This window comes from Mya arenaria, chromosome 14 (genome assembly GCF_026914265.1).
Source record: "Mya arenaria isolate MELC-2E11 chromosome 14, ASM2691426v1".
In the NCBI taxonomy this organism is placed as follows: Eukaryota; Metazoa; Mollusca; class Bivalvia; order Myida; family Myidae; genus Mya; species Mya arenaria.
Genome location: NC_069135.1, coordinates 12,177,167 through 12,203,971, shown reverse-complemented (window position 1 = coordinate 12,203,971; position 26,805 = coordinate 12,177,167). Strand labels below are relative to the sequence as shown.

Here is a 26,805-nt window from a genome sequence, read left to right as displayed (position 1 = left end):
AAACGTGTATTTATATGAAAAATATTTATATTTAAGCACAACGGGCAAACATTTATTGAAGAAATTGTTAAGATGCACAAAGACTAAAACCCAGTAACCAAATGTTTATCGAGGACCCTTTTTAGATGCACAAATGCTAAAGCCCAGTCGTCGATCATTTATCGAAAAACCTGTTTAGATACACGAAGGCTTAAGCCCGTAGTCAAACATATATTGAGAACCCTGGTAAGATTCAAAAATGCTAAAGCAAAAAGTAAAAAAATAATATTGAGAACTCTGTTTAGGTGCATACAGTCTTACGCCCATTAGCGACATGTTTATCGAGGACCATTTTTAGATGCACAAATGCTAAAGCCCAGTTGTCAAACATTAAATGAAGACCCTGTTTACAGCAGCACGAAGGATTAAGGTTAAAAGTCAAATATTTATTTAAGACACTGTTTGGAACAGCACACATGCTTGAGGTCAGTTGTCAAACACTTATATAAGACACTGTTTGGAACAACACACAGGCTTAAGGTCAGTTGTCAAACATTTATTTAAGACACTGTTTGGAACAGCACGAAGGTTTGAGGTCAGTAGTCAAACATTTATTTAAGACACTGCTTAGAGCAACTCAAAGGCTTGAGGTCAGCAGTCAAACATTTATTTAAGACACTGTTTGGAACAGCACAAAGGCTTGAGGTCAGTAAGCAAACATATATTGAAGACACTGTTTAGAGCAGCACAAAGGCTTGAATTAAGTCAGTAGTCAAACATATATTGAAGACACTGTTTAGAACAGCACAAAGGCTTGAGGTCAGTAGTCAAGCACTGTTTAGCCTTGTTTACATGCATACAGCTTAGCCCAAACATATACATAATGAAATTTACAAAAAATCACAACAGCCATAATACAACTGCATTTTTTGTAACTATATTGCATGTGAAGTACTGTCATGCCATAATTGTATGTTTATTAAATGGATTAATGAACAAAACCACAATGATGTTGTTTGCCTTGTATGTGCGCTTAGAGTTATGTTTCGAAAGTTAAGGACAGGATGTTGGCCAATATATCATTATAATGTGGTTAAATCATGGCAGTCGAATTGCATAAAAATACGTTCTTAATAAGTTCACATTCCATACATGTTTCTATGATTTGGTACGGAATAGTCTTAAGCATTCAGAAACAATTAGTATATAATCATCGACGTCATTAATGTAGTTTACCAATAAAAAATGACTAATTTCCGGGAGCCTAAAATCATTGGAACGGTAAGATAAGACTTGCGTGTCTTCTAAAAGGAAAATTCATTTAAAACGCCACAAAGTATTGCATGTTAAATGCTGTGTGAGAATAACCTAGCTAGAGATTAATCGTTACCATGGCTGCAATTAAAACATCTGTATTGTTCACTGTCTCCGAAGATACAATATATAACAGAAAGATCATTTATCCTCGACAATTACCCGAAATAACTCAAACTATTTTAAAACGTATATAATTAGTAGATATATTTTGATCATGTGAATTGTCAACACTCACAACTGAGTTATAATTCGTTAATTTGTTAATATTCAGTGTTAAATGAGTAAAGCATGGACTACGTTCAGTTATGTATGTTTCAAAACCATGCTGATTGTTGCAATTGTCTGTTAGCTCTGGATCATATTCATACGTCGAGTAAGTCTAGGGTATTGGTGAATCTTAACCTCTTAAGTGTTATTGCAAAATCCAACTTACCCTTGAAGGTTGTGTTCAAGATGAACCCTTTCAGGTCGGAACCTTTGATCTGATTCAATTCATCACAGCGCTTTGTCCTTGACTTGCACAGTTTCTTCGTCGTCATTAAGTTATTGATTGCGTGAGCAATGGCGTAAACAGCGTCATAGATAAACTGTACTTTTGACTCCTGCTGGTACTTGGTCCTCGAGAGGACTTCGTCACCGGTGCACAGCACGACGGCCGGATCCGTGATGGGGTTCACGGCGTCTGGCCAGCGACAGTTGTGGATCATCTCCCAGTACTCATGAAACCAGGGATTACGGTGATTATGTGTGGGCTTCAGACTGAGAAAATAATCATCAAATTCTGGAATTACTGTTGCTTCTAGTATAATAGTCAAAGCACCTTCCGCTGCAAGCTCGTTGCTTTTTACTGGAGATTGTTGAGTGCCCCACCCGTCTGCCGCAATCCACGTAAAGCGGCCGGATATATTCCGCAATGTAGCCGCATCGAGAATGCCTTGCGCGTCCTCCTCACGCAGAAATAATATCACCACTTTTGCGTTTTTTTTGTCATTGAGCTTGTCGATGATTCTCTCATATTCTGTGTTCGTTGGATTGCTGGATACTTTAAGGGTCTCAGCCAAACATATATTCTTTGTTTTAGCAATGGTTTGAAAACTCTCTATCCCCGCTACACCGTACTCGCCCTCTGATGCCACGGTTGATACATAGGTCCAGTTAAACGCTCGAACAATGTCAACCATCGCAAGAGCTTGGAACGTATCGGGCGGAACCGTTCGCGCAAAATATTCATACCTGGATTTGTCGCTCAATTGTGCACTTGTTGAAGCGTAACTTATTTGAGGAATTTTAAAAAGACGGAGTAAATTAGCCACCTGAATAGACACTGAGCTATATGACCCCCCTATCACACCGGCTACTGTTTTTGGATCGTCTTTTGCCTCAGCCGTGGAACCGTCATTACAAATAAACTCCGAGGCATCTGTTGATGTAAACGAAGCCCTTATATACTCCAATGACTGTTCTAACGCGTACGTACCTCGTGCACAAGTATCAAATATACGCGCTCCTAATGACACGCCCTCTAGTAGGGTAGGATCTTTATTGATACGGTCTAGTGTAAACAGCATGGCTTCTACTCGCTGTATGCCCCTGTCAGCGTTAATCTTTCCACAGGGCATGTCGCCCTCCCCTTTCTGGTGAACCGGAAACAGGCCACCCAACATCACGTCGCCTTCCAGGGACGCCGAGATAATCGAGGAGGCACTTCCATTTGGCGGTGTGGTGCAATGCACCACAACCAAGCCCAAACCCATTAGAATGTTGCTGACATGTCGCAGGCACCATTTTGATATGTTAAACATATTCCCGCGTCAACTTCCTAGTAAAATTAATAAGCACCGAATGACAAAGCAGTGTGACCCCGTTACCTCTCCGCACTGCTTGCTGTGAAGTAATAACATGGAAAAGGTTAACACTTAAATACTTTCACATCAATTAATAATATGCAAGTCCGGAAGCAACTGTTGCAACCGCAGCACTTAAAGTCGATAGCTTTAGTATTCATATTTGTACAATACACGTCTTTCCGTTCTTTGTTATGCTAACTTTAAATTCAATGTCGTTCTACAGTCTGTAACTATGAGGAAACATACATGGAAATATTTCCGGAAATACATATCTAATGAAACTTTTTTGATGAATTGGCAATTATCTGTTTTGTGTAGAATATTTAGAATCCGTCGCTGAACATTTTCAGGTTTCTTGTAAACGTATCGTGCTGATCAATTCGGTTACCATATTGTATATTCTTTCCATTTGATAAATTAAGTGATAAAAATCCGCCGCACCTGATTCACCTTAAAGCCCATATATCCATGAATGTCTGCCGCTGATTGATAAGTTTCAGCACATGGAAGTGAATGGTGGAACGATGCAATGGCGGACCAGGATTACCACGCATCTGCTAACATAGTTTGATCACGAACCCGTTCGGTCTTGATTATCCGTTACCATCCTCTAACCTCGCTGGAAATTTCGCTGTTTTTCCTTTAAGATTACCACCTGGTTAGGGATTGCGATATCTGAAAAAAGAAAATATAGAAAGGTAACATTCTACTTTTTTCATTTTAACAAACGATTCCACCGATATGATAAGCATGCTTTACATGTTACGTTTTATGCCATGTTTTTTTAGTAAAATACCGCGAGTCCTTCCTTTTGTTAATATATATATGATTTAAACTTGTGTTGGCATTTTATGTCTGTATGTTATCACTAAACGAAGTACCGTTGACATATGCTACCTAAATTTTGAAAAAAAGAAGAGATCTTCTCCATATAAACATCCCTGTTTCTCTTATTACATTATGTTTTCATATGTTTGCTAGATCCAATTCAATTTCCCGTCTTCTTATGTGTTGTGTTTATAGGTAATTTATTAGATTAACCATTCCCTTGTGGAGTTTTTGACAAAGTGTATAATGCGATAGATTTTTATCCGACTTAAAGCCATTACAGGTCGTAGATGGAAATTGGCATTGCTGGTTTTCCTGTCCTAAACTGCCCCCTAACACGCTACAGATGTCTGTAAAAAACGACTGGAAGTACGAAACAACACTGCAGTCTGCCAGCTGTCACACGTACACTGACCGGCCGTCAAATGTGCGTAAACGCCAACATCAACAGCTTGAACTAAATGGAAAGTGAAAATTCTCTCGGTTAGGTTAATATTAATACCATAGCCAAGTAAGTCTCTCGTGTTATGTAATCAATTTAAACGTATTTATACAAAAATGTTTTCGCTCTTAATCCTCATCTGAACAATAAACAATTTTAATTATAGCTTGCTTTCTGAGGAAGAAGGAGAAACACATATATATTCTGAGATACTAAGAGCCGTAAAAGTAAATAAATAGTTTCTATAGGAACGAAATATATCATGTAAAACACGAACTTCTTCTGCGGCTATAGCAAGGAATAAGGCCATGCGCTCGAGATTCTTTACTACTTAATTGCCAAATAAGAGAAAATTTACAGTCAGTGAGCAGCTAGAAGGGCTAATAAACGGCTCAATCAAATTGTTCGGTTCAACCGAATGGTTCTTTTAAGAACTATGCACTAATGAACTTGTGATCCGAAATTTTGCCGATGAGAAAGAATCTAATTACTGGCAATTGTCGGTGTATAATTAGATATATTAAATACATCGGGGTCGGGGATTCGATATTGAGCAAACATGTTATGATGAGCAGCCTCATGACAAACGGGAAACTTCTGTGGAAATGTGGCAATGTGGTCTTGAATGTTACATACTACGAAGTTGTTTTTATTTAACAATGCATAGAAATAGTCAATAACTTCGTCCTATGTGTGTTATTAGTTGTCTGGTATTTCTGAACCATTGATTACATACGTCGCTCTCGTCCGTAAACTACAGCTTGGGGACGTTGTAAGTCTTCCACATATAGGAATTACTTTCAATTTTGGCGATCTACAGAAAACATTATCGAACACAATCCGAGGTAAGCCAGCACTATTTTCTGTAGATCGTCCAAATTAGACTCGAACTTATTTGTTGTTTTTGGTTCAATCACCGGAATCGATTTACGTAAAATAGATAGCCAACACAAAAATCAAAACATGAAGTTGTCTTAAGGGACATTAATATCAGTGTTTCATTTGGTTTTGGGGGAAGTTGTCAGTGGTGTTTAATATGGGCATAGGTGACGCTGTAAGTGTTTCACCTCGTCTAAGAGGGACTCTGTCAGTGTTTCAATACGTTTTAGGAGACGTTGTCAGTGTTTCACCTCGTCTTAAAGGACTTGGTTAGTGTTTAACTTTGTCTAAAGGGACCCTGTCAGTGTTTCACCTCGTCTACAGGGACGCTGTGTTTCACCTCGTCTTAAGGGACGTTGTCAGTGTTTCACCTCGTCTACAGGGACGGCGTCAGTGTTTCACCTCGTCTAAAGGGACGTTGTCAGTGTTTCACCTCGTCTAAAGGGACGTTGTCAGTGTTTCACCTCGTCTAAAGGGACGTTGTCAGCGTTTCACCTCGTCTTAAAGGATCTTGTCAGCGTTTCAACTCGTCTAAAGGAACGCTGTCAGTGTTTCACCTCCCCTAAGGAGACGCTGTCAGTGTTTTACCTCATCTAAAGGGACGTTGTCAGTGTTTCACCTCGTCTAAAGCGGACGTTGTCAGTGTTTCACCTCGTCTCAGGAGACGTTGTTAGTGTTTCACCTCGTCTAAAAGGACGCTGTCAGTGTTTCACCTCGTCTTAAGCGGACGCTGTCAGTGTTTCACCTCCCCTAAGGGGACGCTGTCAGTGTTTCACCTCATCTAAGGGGACGCTGTCAGTATTTCACCTCATCTAAAGGGACGTTATCAGTGTTTCACCTCGTCTCAGGAGACGTTGTCAGTGTTTCACTTCATCTAAAGGGACGTTGTCAGTGTTTTACCTCATCTAAAGGGACGTTGTCAGTGTTTCACCTCATCTAAAGGGACGTTGTAAGTGTTTCACCTCATCTAAAGGGACGTTGTAAGTGTTTCACCTCGTCTAAAGGGACGTTTTCAGTGTTTCACTTCGTTTAAAGGGACCTTGTCGGTGTTTCATCCTATCTAAAGGGACGCTGTCAGTGATTCACCTCGTCTAAGGGGACGCTGTCAGTGTTTCACCTCGTCTAAAGGGACATTTTCAGTGTTTCACCTTGTCTAAAGGGACGTTGTCAGTGTTTCATCCCATCTAAAGGGACGTTGTCAGTGTTTCATCCCATCTAAAGGGACGCTGGCAGTGATTCGCCTCGTCTAAGGGGACGCTGTCAGTGTTTCACCTCGTCTAAAGGGACGCTGTCAGTGTTTCACCTCGTCTTAAAGGGACGTTGTCAGTGTTTCACCTCGTCTTAAGGGACGTTGTCAGTGTTTCACCTCGTCTAAGGAGACGTTGTCATTCTTTCACCTCATCTGAAGGGACGTTGTCAGTGTTTCACCTCGTCTTAAGGGACGTTGTCAGTGTTTCACCTCGTCTAAGGAGACGTTGTCATTGTTTCACCTCATCTAAAGGGACGTTGTCAGTGTTTCACCTCATCTAAAGGGACGTTGTCAGTGTTTCACCTCGCCTTAGGGGACATTGTCAGTGTTTCACCTCGTCTTAGGGGACGTTGTCAGTGTTTCACCTCGTCTAAGGGGACGTTGTCAGTGTTTCACTTCGTCTTAGGGGACGTTGTCAGTGTTTCAACTCATTTAAAGGGACGTTGTCAGTGTTTCACCTCGTCTAAGGGGACGTTGTCAGTGTTTCACCTCGTCTTAGGGGACGTTGTCAGTGTTTCACCTCGTCTAAGGGGACGTTGTCAGTGTTTCACCTCGTCTAAGGGGACGTTGTCAGTGTTTCACCTCGTCTTAGGGGACGTTGTCAGTGTTTCACCTCGTCTAAGGAGACGTTGTCAGTGTTTCACCTCATCACAAGGAACGTTGTCAGTGTTTCACCTCGTCTTAGGGGACGTTGTCAGCGTTTCACCTCGTCTTAGGGGACGTTGTCAGTGTTTCACCTCGTCTAAGGGGACGCTGTTAGTGTTTTACTTCGTCTTAGGGGACGCTGTCAGGGAACGCTGGTAGTGTTAACCTTATCTTTGGGAATGTTGTCAATGTTTGAATTTGTGTTAGGGGACGTCGTTCGTGTTTCACCTAACAACAGTCTAAATAAACCGTGATTGATGGTGCAAATCATGCTTCTGGTGTGTTTTTCATTTATTAAAATTAGGCGAGGTTGCACTCGATTCTGGTACTTATCTAATAATTTTGCTGTGCGCAGCTGTTTCAAAAGCGTTTCAGTCTGACCGGAGAAGGCCTCAACATTCAGGGCATTTGCAAAATTCAAACCAGCTATAACGAATAGCCAAATATTGTTTACTCTAAATGATGCACCGGCAAACAGGTTGTCATATCATCGCATTCCCCACGGAGAGTGTACGCCATATAAATTGATGTGCAGCAATAATTTCACACTTGTTGATCTATTCCTTGTGGCTATAACGAAATGCTAGAATGAAACAGTCCGTGCCCCACTGTTGTAATTCGTATATCTCAATTTAATCAGACGGAGGAATGTGGACAGCTTTTGGACTGAGAGGTTTTTTAAAGCGGAAATTTTGAAATCAAGACAAATCGTTCAAACAATTCAACAGCAGACGGTTTCTGTTTGTCACTAGGTACTTGCTACAGTAGTTGCGTTATCATGAATGAAAGACGAACGTTTTTGCAGAGCTAACTAAGTGTATGCAGACAAACACCTAGCAAAATTTCGAATGAGGCAGTTTTTAAACCCGTATCATGAAGAACCTAAAACATAAGACATAAGCAATGCACTCAATATAAATTGTTTGTTTAACATGACTAATTATATTAAGGCATATCATAACGAACGCAACGGACTTGCTTGCACTTGTAACAATATTGAGTACTAATGTTTAATTATTTTTGTCAAATTGAAAATGCTTGTACGGCAAGAGGTAAAACTTCTGCAAAATAATTATTAAAAAAAAGATGGTTTTCGCTATTAAACATTAGGCAAACTAGTTTTGTATTTTATGTTCCAGCCATTAAGTAATAGAAGAATATTCGATTTATATGTACAATATTTGCACCACAACTTCCATTCCTTGAATGAACTGCAATTGCGGTTATTATCCGATGAACGCAACATCTTCGGATATGTTTGGATCGCAACTCGTCGCATAACAATATACCTTACATGAAAATGATCATCTTATTAGTGTTTGTATTGTCTCAGCAAGTCCCGTAAAATATAAATCAACATTTTAGAAAGTGTTAATTTATGATATGTTAAATAAATTGTTGTCATAAGTGTTTTAATTTTACGTTTAAACGTGATTTCAAGTAGTTGATCTTTTACCCCGTTATTCTGACGTCATTTGATAACAAATAATGTTTCCGGCTACAGTCGGATCGTTCCATTTACAGAAGGTGTAAGAAAGGATTACTGAAAGGTTTTCTTAAATGAAATGAAGTATTGGTTTAACAGTTCTTGAATGAAATAATGAACTATTGGTGTAAATATAAGTAATGCATTGCGGGGTTGATATCATTATCGGGGATATGAACGCAATTTGGCTGATCAAAATACGCGTGGTTCGGACTCCACACACTTTGACCGGACTCCACACACTTTGACCAGCCCAATTGCGTTCATACCTCGATAATGACATCAACCCCGCAATTCATTCCTAAGTTAAGCATTTTTTAATATTTCTCAAATTCCCGTAGAGTACTGTTGCTACGTTTGTTGACATATGCTATTTCTTTACAAAGATGTCAAATGTTTCGGCTATCTTGGAAAGACAACTTAGAAGGTTTCTTGCAACATATGCATTTGCAATGACTTAATCAGTTTATGTGAATATGTCTTATAAATTACCCAAATCAATTGTATTTGTAGTTATAGTACAAGTGGTTTATATACAATCTACACGTTTCAGGCAGGTCAGAAATCAGTGTTTGGTAAAAAAACCCAAAACAATTACAGTTACAATTAAAACATCATTTTCTTAGTAAAATTAAAACGTACACATACTATCTGAAGAATGTTTATGATATGAATTTTTGAAAACGGGGATTTGACAAAAGCTAGTGACATTAATCTTACCACTCAGCTACTGTATAGCTGCGACAGTAATTCGTCCTGTTTATAGTCATGCCGAAAATATTGCGAAGTTGAAATTACGTTCAATCATACTTATAATTTATTGAAAAACAGTAATATATCTATGAAACTAAACAACAATTTAATATATTTTCAAATTAACACGTTTCTGAATTGTACCAGGGTAAAAACCTGTCAACCGTACCACCGTACCGTACCAGCGTACCGTACCATACACATTAAATTTCACTTTTACGTACTATTATACTGCAAAAATATCTTATGTCATTGGTGAATACATAAAGATACAAACATTTATATACAAGTAAAGAAATTCAAATCTTAGTTCAATTCGTTCAACACAGTTGTGTACGGCAGGTGTACTGAATGAATCATCAACTATAAAAAACACTTTTTAAATACTTCTATGTATATAGAATATTAGCTTTGCTTTTAATGGTTCAATCGTTCGTCTGGTAAAATGTTTTTAGTTTGATTTTTTTTATAAATGTTGTTTTTGTTTATATGTTTTAGGTCATTAGTTATGTATTGGCAACTCCATCAAGGATGCAACTCAATGCAAACGATCTGGATAACGACGCCCTATACGAATACTTCATCCAGGTCCATAGTACCCCTCAGGTATGGGAGCAGTTCATTACCCTTGATGGAAACAAATCCGATTGTGTAGGATATATTTTCAATGAGCTATTACAGCGTGCTGAAACATTACCACAAGGGTTAGCACTTGTTCCTGGGGAGGCTGCACAGGTGATCGCAACGCGCAATAGAGTAGTGCCAATGCCGACAACTTCAATTGACACTTGCCACTTACACTTCAACAAGAAGAAGCCAAAACGCGGTTTGTGATTCACGGAAAGGATTCAATTACAAGGGGATATGAGCGAGTGGTTGTTCGGTGTCGTCATAGAGACGTTTTCCTACTATTTATCTGCCGTTCGGGTTGCAAAATTGAAACATGTATGATGTCTTGAACATCACAAATTAAGAAGTGTGTTTCGGTACATGTTATATCGCAGAAATTAACTGCTGATGTAAAGGCAAACATTCTCAGACTTCACGCTCTGACAGGAAGCGACACCGCACGTTCTTTGTCAGGGATAAGTAAAAGGCATGTTGGAAAACGTTTTGTGAAAACACCGTACTCATATCTCTTTTTGGCATATGGGGAGATATCGGCAATTTTTAAAAATGCATGTGTAATCATAATGGATGCAATTCTGAATCCCAAGAATCCAGTAGGAAAGTATGTCGATACCAACAATTGTTCAAAGCCATGAAGTCTTAATAGCTGCTTCTGGCAACTGAAGATGCATTCCGCGTTACACGTTAAGATATCAGCTTATCAAGCAATGATCTGCATGAAATCAGCAGATGCAGATTTTCGAGCCAGAGGATCCAACAAATAGAGGCTATTGGGTTAAAGAATAGGGTGTAATGAAAAGCAAAACCTCGGTGGCTGTCTCTTGTTTGCAGTCGGTTCAATGTGGATGCACTACACAATGCTGCACATTAAGATGCAAATGTTATAAGTCTGGGCAGATTTGCATGTTTGAATGTAAATCTGAGGCATTCTGGATGTGTCAATCCTGTTGGGAATGAATATGACTGAATATAGCGGAATTCCATAGTTTCCTGATATTGATTTGGGTGATTAACTGTACATATATAAAACTCCTATCGCATGAATGAGGATCATTGGTTGTATGTTTTAAGAATATGTGGAAGTATGTGCTATAAGATGTGCACATATATATGGATATATGTGTTTAAGGTCGAACCTCTGACAATTGACATCATTCATTATTTGTTGTTAATGATTTATTCACATGTGTTCAGAAAAGGCCCATATCTTGAACAATTCAGTGCTTAATTACTTTGCTGTTTTGTTGAAATAAATTGTAGCCATTTATGCAAAACAAGGTATTGGTGTTTACAAGATTGTTTGGGGATTTGAAACTGATTAATAAGCACAATTATGTTCGACTACATCCATATAACGGTTAAAATGGACATATTGAACTTTTGACCTTTTTAAAACCGTTCTCTTATAACAAAAAGGGGCGACAGCTCCCCTAGCGTGTTTTGATATTAATTAAACTTTACAAATACGATGCCTGTCGAGCTTTAACAAATGTTGCCAACGCAAGTAATATTTTCTGAGATCTGAGGCAGATTACCAAGTGGTTTAACACCAGGTATTCCTTTTATTGTTTCTTTCCTTCTAGTTAAGTTTGAAATTGACATTTGCCGATTTTTAGTACTGTTTGAAGTTGCACAATTATTCACCTTTAATTTTGTAAAAGGAATACAATAATGGTGATTCTCTGTATTTTAATAAAGTGTTTTTTTCTCAGTCTGATTCTAGACATTGACTTCAGCATGTTTCTTCAAAATGTCACACGTTCTTTAATGTACGTATGCAGTTCTGGTTAAAATACTAGACATTTTAAAACCTGCTCGCGGGCGTTTTGTTGTTCAAACAGTCTGTTCGAAAATAAAAATCTGTCAATATCAAGTTTATTTGTACTTTCATTTTACTTGTCATAGGTGACCATTGGGCGGATGAAACATTCCAGAAGAGTCAAAACAGTGAAAACATTCCGAATGTTTTTTTTAAAGAAGAATGCTAAGATAACATATCCTTATTTGTGAAAGAGATCCAAATGCCTTGTTTGTATGAGATTACCAATACACACGTTTATGTTATGGAGCATAGTTATATTCATTGAACGACAAAAACAAATTGCGAAACAAGTGTTTCATTGCTTCTAGTCGAGCTGGATCAAAAGCAGGTATAAATACGTAATCCTATTTTGCTGGAATTTTATATTTATGATGACAGTAACTTACATTGTGCAAGTGCAATCAAACATTGTTCATCAGTTGTAATGCAATTAACAGTTTAATACATTTTGTTTATCATGCGTTTTGCATTATACAACTGCAGCAACGAAGTATCTTGGGGAATTTGAAACAAACAAAATTATGTGCGACTTTTGACACAGTTACAAGACTTCCATGCCGATAATTCATAGTGTAGAGCTGTATCACTAGTATTAAGTTTTACGAGCCAGTCAGCTAAACTGCAATATTATAGGTATGTTTTGGTCGTGGAATAAGATTAAGTATCTAAAAAGACATATCTAGTGAAATATAACATTAACATTTCAATATTCTAACCATGGCAACAGAAGTAGATACCAACAATAGATGAGCTATTCTGATTGTTTTGTTTAATTGCAATGCTCCATACACATTCTATTTTGGGTCTAAAAAACCCATAAATTCTATATTTTGGCGGCCCATTTTACAGGTGTGGTCACATGATGATACTTAAGAGGTATCAGCGAAATAATCTATCTATCTATCTGTAAAATGTCATTAATGATGACAAATTATATACTTTTCCTATTACAAATTACCTCTCTTGAAATTAACGAAACCTAAATGGTGGATGACTGAACACATTAACAGGATAGATTTAGAACGTAATATATGATAACCTATCATTCAACTCAGGAGTGTTTTATATTCCTAGAGAACCAGTGAAATGTCGATGTTTCCTTTAATGAGAAGTGGAAATAGTGCTCTTAAAACGAATTTTCCTAAATATTCCCCATACAGATTGCTATATTTCAGCCTAAATTTTGGCAGCGTGTTTCGACTTGAGGGTAGTATGTTTTGTTCACAGAAAGATCTAATAGTACGTGAGCAAGAAGACGAGCATACATGATGGTTCATGCATTTTGGAAGACACGCTATCTCAATAAGGTTGTCAATTAGAAAGTATGTACTAGTTTTGCCTTTTTAACAAAGGAAGAAAACAAAATAAAAAAGTTACATTTATTGGAGACTTTAATAGGAAAATAAAGTTCGACTTGCATATCACAGGAGAGTTGCGCTGGAAGGGTGTTTATCGAATATCGAAATGAAATGGCAGTAGAGCAATAATTGCAAAGCCCAAAAGTCAAACGTTTTGGATCTAATTTATGTGCGTATTGGTCATAAGTCGGCAAAAGCAAAAACAAAATTGAATGTGTTACTAACTTGGAAATTAAATTTTCCTCCTATCCATTGCAGAACACAATATGTTTTGTCGCTTTCCTCTATCTTGGCCAAGGCGCCCCTACAGTCTTTTAAGCCTTAATGATTGGACCAGTGCTCTTTATAAGATTTCATTTAAGATATAGCCTAGACTTGTCAATTCTTTCCGGCATTGACGCAAAACTCTTTCTCACTACATTAATTTTAATTTTCTTCAAAACATTTTCATTACATTTATGGGGAAATTGTGCAGCTAAGATGAAGGGAAGAAGAATGGTTAAATTAATTACGACGTTAGCAAAGTGAAATACATCTGAAACACTAAGACAGCCATGAATTGGTTACAGAGATATAAATGAACAAAATTTCATCTTTCTTGATAGATGTCTTTGTTTTAAACCATGAATGTTCGATGTTTTGAGGTTTGACGGCATTTTTTACCCTTCTTCATCATTGAAAACTTCGTTGTATTTTAAAACGAAATATTGATTCTATCGATGCTAGGTTGCCTTGACAATGCTGAACCTGGCATCAGTAAACGTACCATAGACTGATTCCTTCATCCTTGGATGAAAGGCCACTCTTCTATTTGCAATACATGCACAGTGGTAGCACAGTGGTACCACGCAAGACCTAGCGTGTACTCGCATAAAGATGCATTCGCCAGGTCAATTGTATAATCCGAAACGGGCTTAAACGTCATTGCTTTTCTCAATATTGCGCTCTGATTGAATTAGTTCACCATGCAATGGTACACGACGTCACAATTACCGGCTACTGTTTTATACAACTGTATGTATGTTAACGTCTTTTATACATCTGTATGTATGTTAACGTCTTTTATACAACTGTTTGTATGTTAACGTCTTTTATACAACTATTTGTATGTTAACGTCTTTTATACAACTGTATGTATGTTAACGTTTTTTATACAACTGTATGTATGTTAACGTCTTTTATACAACTGTATGTATGTTAACGTTTTTTATACAACTGTATGTATGTTAACGTCTTTTATACAACTGTACTATGAATGTTAACGTCTTTTATACAACTGTATGTATGTTAACGTTTTTTATACAACTGTATGTATGTTAACGTCTTTTATACAACTGTACTATGAATGTTAACGTCTTTTATACAACTGTACTATGTATGTTAACGTTTTTTATACAACTGTATGTATGTTAACGTCTTTTATACAACTGTACTATGTATGTTAACGTCTTTTATACAACTTTATGTATGTTAACGTCTTTTATACAACTGTATGTATGTTAACGTCAACTTTATTAACAATACCCCTCCCATCAACTCCACACACACACACGCTCACACACGGATTACGCGGTCAGCTTACATTCACTAGAACAACTGTGTACAGTCAACAAACGAACGGACGACATTGTAACCAAGGACATGATCAGGTGAAACTTGTACATATTGACAGAGAGACCTCTCGCATACACATTTTCACATCATTATGAAAACAACTTAAACTTGGATGGCTTTATAACTGAATGTTTTAAACAACAACGAAGAGTACGTTCTACCGATGTCTAAGAAACAAAGAAAGGTTGTTACCGAAATAAGGAGTTTATAACCATTTTGTTCTCATTGCTTTGCACTTCATGAAAGAAAGAAATACAATGCTGGATACCTTATCAATATAGCTGTATATGGCATTTAGCTCTCATAAATGCTATAGTTGTCAGAAGTTTAGCTGACATAAATGCTGTAGTTGCAAGAAGTTTAGCTGACACAAATGCTGTAGTTGCAAGAAGTTTAGCTGACACAAATGCAGTAGTTGCCAGAAGTTAAGCTGACATAAATGTTGTAGTTGTCAAAAGTTTAGCTGGCATAAATGCTGTAGTTGTCAGAAGTTTAGCTGCGTTAAATGCTGTAGCTGTCAGACGTTTAGCTGACATAAATGCTATAGCTGTCAGAAGTTTAACTGACTGACAGAAATGCTGTAGCTGTCTGAAGTTTAGCTGACAGAAATGCTGTATTTGCTCTTTGTGATATAGTTATAATGTAAGTAATGTTAAAGCAATTACAAAATGACAAAATATTGTGTTTATGATGTTAATATCAAGATTATTTCTTTTCTTCTAAAGGAACATACACTAAACTTCACACAAACAGTTTTATATTCATGCTTAATATCTAGCATATACTGCAAGGTTTTCCGAGTGTTTCATGTATGTTGTCACCTTGTTTGAATAAAAGACTGTTAGACGAAACAAATGAACGTAAAACATGCAAAGAAACCAAACTGTCCGGGTTTGAAGCTCGATTGCCTACAAATGAATTAATTCCAACATAATATTCATATGACACCGGCGTCAAACGACGAAGCATTAATGGTATGGCAAATCAGACTTAATGATGAATAGAGCTGAGGGGATACCATATATATATAGACGACATAGAACACCAGATATTGCCATTTCCCTGTGAAATAATTATAAATTGTATATGGGTTTCTCTTGGGTCCCATTATCCCGGTAAAATGACGACGTCTTAGGGGTAAACTGTGATAAATGCGGGCCGATTATTTCCAGGCGCTGACAGAACTCATATCTCTGCCTTGTGTGGGCTAACCTCGGTGACAACAGAACTAGACCGAAGTCTTTACCGTGCAAATTAGGACACACATATAAATCGTAAGCTTCGAAAGTCTTTAAACCCCATTCAATTATTATATTTGAACCGATCACAATTTAATGATCTATACTTTTGTGTAGAGTAATTATTCATTTCTTGAAGATTTGGAACACCAAACGTTATCTATATCGTTTTTGAAAATATTATCTCGGACAAAACTAAAAGAAAATGCAAAGTATGTATAGTGTGTCTTATTGAATATATCATGACGCAAACAATTACAACAAAACGCTTTAACGAAAAAATGTAAAACAGGCTTAATGATTGCCTTGTGACACTTCAAGTACAATAGCATTTACGCATTACGTGTTAAAATGTGTGTGTTAAATCAAATTCTGCACACACGATATTTTTTCATGTCCTTAAACAAATTAATTGCGTTAAGGGACGAGATACATTTGTGCAGAAGTGCATTGTAGCATTTTCGAAGTAACTGTTGGGTACCGGCTGTGTTAGAACCGGCAGTGTTGGGTACCGGTAATGTTGGGTACCGGGTACCGGCATTGTTTTGTTCCGGTAATGTTGGGAACCGAGTACCGGCAGTGTTTGTGTACCGACATTGTTGTTTAATGATCACCCTTCTCTTATTCTTTCAACACATTTCATCTATTCGCGTTAACTTTCTGTAGCAAGGTTACATTTTTAGATCACAACCATGAATACTACTCAGACGAACAAATTAGAACAATCGATATAACTTTGATCAGTATGGAAATTATAAGACTGACGTCATTTCTCGATTCATCTTAAAACCGGATTTGTCTAAGCTTTTTTTTTCTCGTATGATTTCAGACATTAAAGAAAATTCTTATTAAGAAAATAACGAAAAACTAGTTTTTATTTAGTTAAATCAAGATTAAGTAATAATTTTGTCTTAATGAAAAAGGCTACTTAAATTTATAATTTTAAAAATAAGTTTTACCGTTATATTATTTTCATGCCTCCAAATTTATAATTTTAAAAATAAGTTTTACCGTTATATTATTTTCATGCCTCCAACAGTCCATTTATCCATTTAAACTTCACATTTCATTGTGCAGGGCAAGGGGCTTAAAAATATATTAAATTATTATTATTATTATTACTATATATATATATATATATATATATATATATATATATATATATATATATATATATATATATATATATATATATATATATATATATATATATAGAGAGAGAGAGAGAGAGAGAGAGAGAGAGAGAGAGAGAGAGAGAGAGAGAGAGTTATGTTTCTGATGCAATGTCAATAACAGGTTGCTTCATAGATAATGTTCATATGAATAAATGATGAGAAATGACAAGTCGTAGAATTACAGAAAGTAATTCACTCTTATTGACAAACGTAAATGATCTCGTCAATTGTAAACTCAAATGAATTATTTACACGCCATAATAGCTGCTATAAATATCATATGTTCACTCTTATGTACCGTCACATTTTCAGTATTCAAATATTTATAAAAGGTAACTTCCATAAGAGCGTATTGCAATGTCACATCACTGAGTAGCTATACTACATCTTAATAAATTACATTTGACCTTAAACAATGTATGTCTTGTAAAAACGTATGCCACGTATAACATTTTTACTTCGGTCTTTGTGAACAAACATGTTTTGTTCGGCTGTCCCACGTCACTTATTAAGAAATGGTTTATAAGCTTGATGACATTCAAAAGAAGAAAATTATACGTTTAATGTACAGTTCAGGTGGAGAAAATCAATTCATGAGCGTACATGTAGTCACATTTCAGCTTAACAATCATTGAATATCAAATATAACGTTTATAATTATAATTAAAATTGAGTTAAATTGATATAAAAAGAAATATGTGCAGGTTCAACAGATAATGTTCACAGAAAAGTTATAACACATATACAAAAAATCCGCCTTACCCAGGCGAAGCAGAAATGTCACACGCGATAAAAGTCATACTTTCTTCAGACTTCAATTACATCACCTAACAAAACAACATTTTAAACATAAGTATGGAGAAAAGTATATGTGCGAAATGAAGAAGGCAGAACATTTCAGATGAATATATACCCGTGCCGTTCAGACAGAAATATTACCCGGTATGGCTGTTTAGCAGAAATGTCGAACTGGGCGTTTTAATGAACGTCAAGTTCGCGAAGTACCATATTACACATTGAGCAAAGATACATTTCAAAATAAGAATGCGTCAAAACGATGTTACAACAGTAGGAATATTTTGAAATTGTGCTTTATCGGCTCATAAAAACCTATGGTCAGTGCACGCATGATCTTGGTCATTCGGACTCCTCGAAATGTCCACTGACCAACTGTGTTCACACACCGATGACCCGCGATACAAAGGCATTCAGCCCTTGAAGTAAGTAATGCGGAATTATTTATGTCTATAAATACCTGGTGATCGTTTGTTTTTGTAGAAAATATGTACGCAACTGCCTAGGTAATACATGTGTGTATGCATTCAGTTTCCTTGGAAACACAATTCTTTTAAATAAAGCGACTTACAATTATTTAGACATTATTTCAAGAGGGAATATGATTGAAAAATCAACTCTCATGTTATCGTAATTATTTCAGTGTGCATTTATCTTGGTTTTGATTCAACAAAATAAACAAATGAAGTTGTTTTATGTATACTTACGAACGAAAATGGATGATGAACAAGTTTGTTTATATAACCATACAAATTATACCTTATTATTTTAGATTATAGTTCAAAGTGTAACGAGAGAGCAAGAAAACCCGACATATGTCAAATAATGGCATTTTCATCAGCGCATTTGCATACAACTTCAGAACAGCCGTATGAAAGTTGATAGAACTCAGACAAATATAAAACAACCAAGCATTACACTTACATAATATATTTAAGCGCTTATCTTAGTTAAAAAGTATTATTTGACAATCTTAGTTGACACAGTGTACTGATTTGTTGTTGTCGTTAGGCAGCTTAGTTGCCGTAATGAGAAGATGTCCATACTATTGTTTCGATAGCTGACTGCTAATGGAAAATAAATGTCAGCATTTAAGAATAAAGCAACATATTTGTATCTGAAATAATTAGTATGATGAATGGAAACAAATTAAACCGTTCGTTTTATAAATGATAGACCCTGTCTTCTATAGTTAATCATCGACAACATGTCTGGGTATTTTAATAGTGAACTATCGTATTTCCAATTATTTGTGAAGTTATTACATCTAAAATTGATGAAATGTTGGATCATTAGTTTTATGTGTCTGTATAATTTATCTTGTCTTCTAGGGGATATTTGCTGTGCAAGAATACCTCAACATACAATTTAACAAAGCCACATCCGTATAACTAGTTCAAAATTTAAGCAAAGTTACTTTACTTATCTATGTTACATAATATGAAATGAGAAGTAAGCTGTGTCTTACCAGTCCCAAATTCCAAACATCAATACAATAACTACAATCCTGCCAGGAACCCATCACGATAATACTCAATACTGGACCATCCATTTACTTACAGAGCAAACATTATTGAACTTCGCTCTTTCCGCGACCAACTACAGAAGTAAATAATATCTCCATGAGCGCCACGTCTTCTACGGATTTTCACATCTTGTGGGAAAGACGCCGTTACTGAGACCAATAAAGACTTTGGATTTCCGATACACAACCGAAATACGAGCCAACAAGACGAAACAAACCTCAAAGGAATACAGTTCCTACATGGGACACCTTAAAACAATTGGATATTATCTTTTGTCGTCAGACCGGGACTGCTTTTAAACAAAGACACCTTTAGTGGTAAAGTTGACCAAGAGTTCTAGCGAAATAAATCATTTCAATTAATTGAAAGTCAAAGTATACTATTCGATAAATTGATAATTGCATGCACATTGTATACTTTAAGAACTAGTAAGGAACATATTATTTTAGCATATGCGCATCGGGTCGGGGATGGCAAATAAAACGAGTCATCAAAAAAACATTCTTTTTCTATAAGATGTTTAAGAAAACGATTTCCGGACATTTCAAGTTCTGAACTATTGATCTGTTGACTAATTTTCTAGAACGAAATATTTTGGGTGTTATTTAAAATAATTTTGCAGTATAAACAACCCAGTGTTTTTAGCCTCTACTCAAGCACATTCCGTTTGCATCTAACTAATGTTCAGATTAACTTGCCAAACAGATATCTTTGAAATAATAAAAATCATAAACTATTAAAGACTATTGTGAATCATGCTATGCTATCATATGTTAAAATATATTGATTTTGGGCTTGAGAAATGACTTACGTAGTGTTATGATAATTGGGCCATGAGTGGACAACACAAAGAGACAAAGACAATATTGTCAAACAAGTCATTATAAAATCCCCCCATCCCATTAACCCCAATTGCAGCCTTTGGATCATCATCAAGAACTCCAAAGAGAGCAAAAAAAGGAAAATCAGAGTTTCAAGTACTAACAGCCGTCTAGCCATGAATAATAATGATATTTGATATAAGTCCGTGTATTTTTTTAATATATTAAGATATTATAACAAAATATATACTAGTATATATATATAGCCTACCCTACTTGTGTCATTTACCGAGGGAATAGTTTTATGTGATGGAATTTGCCATCATCGGAGCATCATATCTTTGATTGATTTTGGAATCGGATGACATCTCGTTTATCGGACCAGGAGACCGTTTTAGTACAGGACCTTAGGGGAATCCGATGACATCTCGTTTATCGGACCAGGAGACCGTTTTAGTACAGGACCTTAGGGGAATCCGATGACATCTGGTTTATCGGACCAGGAGACCGTTTTAGTACAGGACCTAAGGGGAATCCGATGACATCTCGTTTATCGGACCAGGAGACCGTTTTAGTACAGGACCTTAGGGGAATCCGATGACATCTCGTTTATCGGACCAGGAGACCGTTTTAGTACAGGACCTTAGGGGAATCCGATGACATCTCGTTTATCGGACCAGGAGACCGTTTTAGTACAGGACCTTAGGGGAATCCGATGACATCTCGTTTATCGGACCAGGAGACCGTTTTAGTACAGGACCGTAGGGGAATCCGATGACATCTCGTTTATCGGACCAGGAGACCGTTTTAGTACAGGACCTTAGGGGAATCCGATGACATCTCGTTTATCGGACCAGGAGACCGTTTTAGTACAGGACCTAAGGGGAATCCGATGACATCTCGTTTATCGGACCAGGAGACCGTTTTAGTACAGGACCTTAGGGGAATCCGATGACATCTCGTTTATCGGACCAGGAGACCGTTTTAGTACAGGACCTTAGGGGAATCCGATGACATCTCGTTTATCGGACCAGGAGACCGTTTTAGTACAGGACCTTAGGGGAATCCGATGACATCTCGTTTATCGGACCAGGAGACCGTTTTAGTACAGGACCGTAGGGGAATCCGATGACATCTCGTTTATCGGACCAGGAGACCGTTTTAGTACAGGACCTTAGGGGAATCCGATGACATCTCGTTTATCGGACCAGGAGACCGTTTTAGTACAGGACCTTAGTCGTGACGAAAATAATCTTTAAACTGTTTAAATTTCACAAGTAGCTTCACGTTCTGTAACACTGGCTAAATGATCAATTAACACGAATATATTGCAAATGTAGAAAATATAACACTGAGATAATAAGATAATTTCAATTTACGACTAAGAATTACGAGGTCACTTTACTCCGTTTTACTGGTTTTCTAAACATTCAAAGAATAAAGAATAGAAACGCATAGAAACGCATACGTTATAAGAAATATAAAACTATATCTTGCACAGGATTTTCTTTCAGCTCTGTGCGCTAATGAAAGACATTATTTCTGTAACAAGTCAATAATTAATAGCGTTACTTTCTGCCAAAGGGAATTTCAAAGTTTGCCTTTCCGGGCGTAAATATTTCCCAGATTTGGCTGACAATCGATTGACTTTTCCGTGCCGATAATGAAAGGGTACACGATCATTATCGAAAATAATTTCTAACCTTCCGGAAAGATTTCGCAGTTAAGATTTATTGTTTATAGATTAATGAGCGTCACGTTCTCTCAGAAAAAAGACACTTAACTTTTTTATTCGCTCTTCTAACCAGATTAGAGAAAAAGGAATGCATAACTTATCAGTTTAATGTTGTTTGTAGTTTTCTCTAGCTCGAACACTCCATGACAAACCTTTGAGCTCTTTAATATCAAAGGAAAAGCCACAATAAGTAATATACTTAAATCAATACCGAGCCTTTTATCCCTTTTTATACAGGCGCGCAGTTTCCCCATATGAATCCGTGATTATTTTAGGTTTACTGCTTTCATGCAGCATAAGCAATTAAGCACGAGAACCAGTTTATAGTATACTTGCTTGAACCTCGAAACCATCAAATAACCCGTGCTCAGTAGTATTGCCTGTTCTTCGGATCCACCAGAGAAACCGGGCTCAGTATTACTACCTATACCTCGGATATACCTCGGATCCGCCAGAAAAACCGGGCTCAGTATTACTACCTATACCTCGGATATACCTCGGATCCACCACAGAAACCGTGCTCAGTATTACTGCCTGTACCTCGGATATACCTCGGATCCACCACAGAAACCGTGCTCAGTATTACTGCCTGTGCCTCGTATATACCTCGGATTGGCCAGAGAAACCGGGCTCAGTATTACTACCTATACCTCGGATATACCTCGGATCCACTAGAGAAACCGGGCTCAGTATTACTGCCTGTGCCTCGTATATACCTCGGATTGGCCAGAGAAACCGGGCTCAGTATTACTGCCTGTACCTCGGATATACCTCGGATCCACTAGAGAAACCGTGCTCAGTATTACTGCCTGTACCTCGGATATACCTCGGATCCACCAGAGAAGTCGTGCTAAGTATATTACTGCCTGTACCTCGGATATACCTCGGATCCACTAGAGAAACCGTGCTAAATATATTACTGCCTGTACCTCGGATATACCTCGGATCCACTAGAGAAACCGTGCTCAATATAACTGCCTGTGCCTCGTATATACCTCGGATTGGCCAGAGAAACCGGGCTCAGTATTACTACCTATACCTCGGATATACCTCGGATCCACTAGAGAAACCGTGCTAAGTATATTACTGCCTGTTCCTCGGATATACCTCGGATCCACCAGAGAAACCGGGCTCAGTATTACTACCTATACCTCGGATATACCTCGGATCCACTAGAGAAACCGTGCTAAGTATATTACTGCCTGTACCTCGGATATACCTCGGATCCACTTGAGAAACCGTGCTAAGTATATTACTGCCTGTACCTCGGATATACCTCGGATCCACTAGAGAAACCGTGCTAAGTATATTACTGCCTGTACCTCGGATATACCTCGGATCCACTAGAGAAACCGTGCTAAGTATATTACTGCCTGTACCTCGGATATACCTCGGATCCACTAGAGAAACCGTGCTCAATATTACTGCCTGTGCCTCGTATATACCTCGGATTGGCCAAAGAAACCGTGCTCAATATAACTGCCTGTGCCTCGTATATACCTCGGATCCGTCAGAGAACCCGTCCTTAGTATTATTATCTGCAGCTAATATCCGTAATACAAACAACATTTCCCGAAATGCATTTGAGATTAACATTTTTTTTTAAATGGGCACCATAACAACATCTTATTGGCAATAGTTTCCAATAAAATTATACTCAAAGTCACAACCTAGGCTACTACCTTTGAACGAACTTTTTTTGATTTCTAAAACACTCCCGACGGTGTCACCAATGTCACCAATATGAGGCAATTTCTCTTCCACATTTCATAATTTGATGATATAAGAATGTAAAAAATGTTTTGCCGAGCGGTTGCTTACTTTTTATCCGACCTGTCTATTGTTCAAATAGTTTTTGACTGCTAATGTATATACATTTATCGGTGGACTTCCATGTCCTCTGGTTGCTAAAATGATTACTCAAATGCTAATTAACTTATAAAATCATTAACGTTATTACTATTGGCTATCTTTAACAACTTTCAACTAATTCATTGAGGTTAATTCCATTTCCAGCCATTGTTATTCTTTAAAACGTTAACTTACAAAACTAATCAAATATTAACACACTTAAATTACATCTTCAGAGTTCATTCAAAATTTCACATTCACGCGGTCAGTCTATTCTTCACTTTCTCAGTTCACAGAACGTGTAAATCTACACGGGTTCATCTTAACACAGTCTATTTCAATTCCTACCCGTATATCTTAAGTAACTGCAATTCAAGCTCATTTCCAGTATGACCCTCAGCAATACTGTAATACAAAAGTTACACAGCACAATGCACCACAGCGGCACGGTCTGGTAAACTATTCCAAATGCTAGTAAATCACTATCGTATTGAATGTGGAGGCAACCAGCTGTGGTATATTGTTACCCACCCTTAACATCCATGCTTTTGCCCCAGTAACAATGTTCATCAAATAGCCGCTGCATGATCTCAATGTTTGAGCAGAGATACCTGTTTACCAGTAGTTACCTTTGCCGCAACAATGTTGACTCCCGCGAGCTACTCACACACGACAAACTGACTTGATAAGACTTCCTTGATGCCACACATCAGAGTCCAAATTCAGACTCTCTTAGAACAATATCGCATTTAATATATATATATACCCAATAAGGATGAGCACATTTGAACACTATCTTATCACCTATTAACTTCCGGTTTACAAACTAACTTATTCTTCTAATCATCTGATTCCATATCATTAGACCATCAACATGTATCGACTGACAAAGCTTATTCCAATATCACTCTTAAAATTAACCACAATACTAAACTTCCTGACTTTCTCTTCTTTAGTTTTATAAATTGCATTCCTTATTATGAACAAATGACTATTCCGCAATACCCGCCGGACTTTTTTAATAATTGTCTAGATTTATGAAGATACCAATTAATGAGACCTTTGATTTCATTGAAACGCCGTATAGCTGTTTTAAGGATCTATTAATTTGTACTTCTGCGCTATAACTTTAACCAAAGACAGTAAAGAAAACGTCTTATTACCGACAAGTCATTTTGAAATATCTCTGTTCACTAACTGTATCGACGTTAGCAAAACTAAGGAAAGCAACGAACAATGAAGGCTACTCTCAACTAACGCACAGATGAATTCCACATACAATATGCATCGGGTGTACAATATATGTTTGTAATAATTTAAATGTACACGATGCAGTTTTTCCGAATAATTTGATAAAGGAAAACATATCATTTTTTTAGAAAAAAGAAAGAAAATTAGATCACCATGGAAACATTATCACGTCCTAGAAGAAAGGGCTACCAGAACAATCACTTTGAACCCTGCTCTTTCCATATATTTAAAAAGAATGAAAAAAGCATGAAATAACAATCAGGTTGTCTTTCTCCGACATTGGGTTAGCTCTAACGACGTCCAATTCATCAAGAGGAGAGAAATAATGAAACAAACGTCACCCTTCCAAGACGAATTGGGAACTATGGGCCTTAATTGCAAACCCGGCCAGTTTCCTGTGAAGTGTGGGGGGCTTCTGAAGCTCAAGTGTCGCGCCGCTTCATTATGCAAGGTTCATCCATCGAGCTATCTGACACCATTAATGTATATAACATGATGATAAATGAACAAAAACTGACATGTATTGAGAGCTGAAGACATGTAAGAACGGAGTCGCAATGTTTATCACCACACTGGCACAGGTAAACATCAATGTCCATCCATACTCTTACTGTTGGCACACAAAGGCCTCTTTATTAAGTTCAGATCAAATTTAACTTCCACTACTACAGTTCTATCAACTTGTTATTCAGGCTATATTATTTTCAAGTACATGTACTAATACAGTTAACGTCAACTTAATGCAATAACTCGATATCAGCTTCTTATTCTACTTGAAGTTATTGAGTTATTTCACTAGAGTGACGATTACTGTACGTGGTGGATTGTTCATATAATTCCTGAAATATCGATTCTTATTTTGATGTTCCAGATGTACGTCTGCCCTAATGCTGTAATGCGCTCATTTACGTTTTTATTTCAGTCTATATAGGATGGTGCTGTACCTCTTTGAACATTTTAATGATGCTTTTCAGAAACTAACCAGTGCCTAAAGGCAGATATGGCAGATATAACACAAACTAACTTTGAAGGTTCATCAAAACCATGTCGCTCTAGAAATAAAACATGGAATATTTACGTAGTGCGTTTCTAGCATTGTAGTCAGTTTGTAACAGCAACAACAACAACATCTACAGAAAAAACCTTCGAATGACATACATGCATTTCACCTTTCATGCATTTTTAACCTTGATAATTAAGGGTGGCTATAAGTGATTTTGAGCTCTTTTTTATTTGCGTTTTTCTGGGTTCTGTAATCAATCGTATTTACTTTGCTAAGCTACTGCAAGTAAAAAGTTCTCTAAGAAAAGGAACCCAAAATCGATGAAATATAATAATGTATCAATGATATAATAAACGCAAGAAACATTTGTTCATTTAATGGCTTTTAGGAAAGGAACACGACAGCACGGCAAAATACGTGTCTCTAGGGAAATCAATACACCGTCGAAATGCCACATTGAATGAACGTAGCCAACCCGCTCTTTTGTGATATCAACCACCAATCTCCAAAATTATCGCAGATTTTAGGATTAGGAAAATGAAATATGCAAAAACTTGAAAA

The 26,805-nt window shown here is 37.1% G+C and overlaps 1 protein-coding gene across 3 annotated transcripts in view; it reads right to left on the bottom strand.

The window, feature by feature from the left end:
• The window catches only part of LOC128215834 (metabotropic glutamate receptor 3-like), a 101,382-nt gene that overhangs the window by 40,959 nt on the left and 33,618 nt on the right, over positions 1 to 26,805 (bottom strand). For 2 of the 3 annotated variants that reach the window (XM_052922444.1, XM_052922445.1), the window contains exon 2: positions 1,730 to 3,818. In XM_052922444.1, the coding sequence (XP_052778404.1) occupies positions 1,730 to 3,098 (1,369 nt within the window). In that variant the 5' untranslated portion in view covers positions 3,099 to 3,818. Of the gene's footprint in view, positions 1 to 1,729; positions 3,819 to 19,525; positions 19,606 to 26,805 lie in introns of those variants that run through there. The other variant, XM_052922446.1, reaches the window with a different exon arrangement.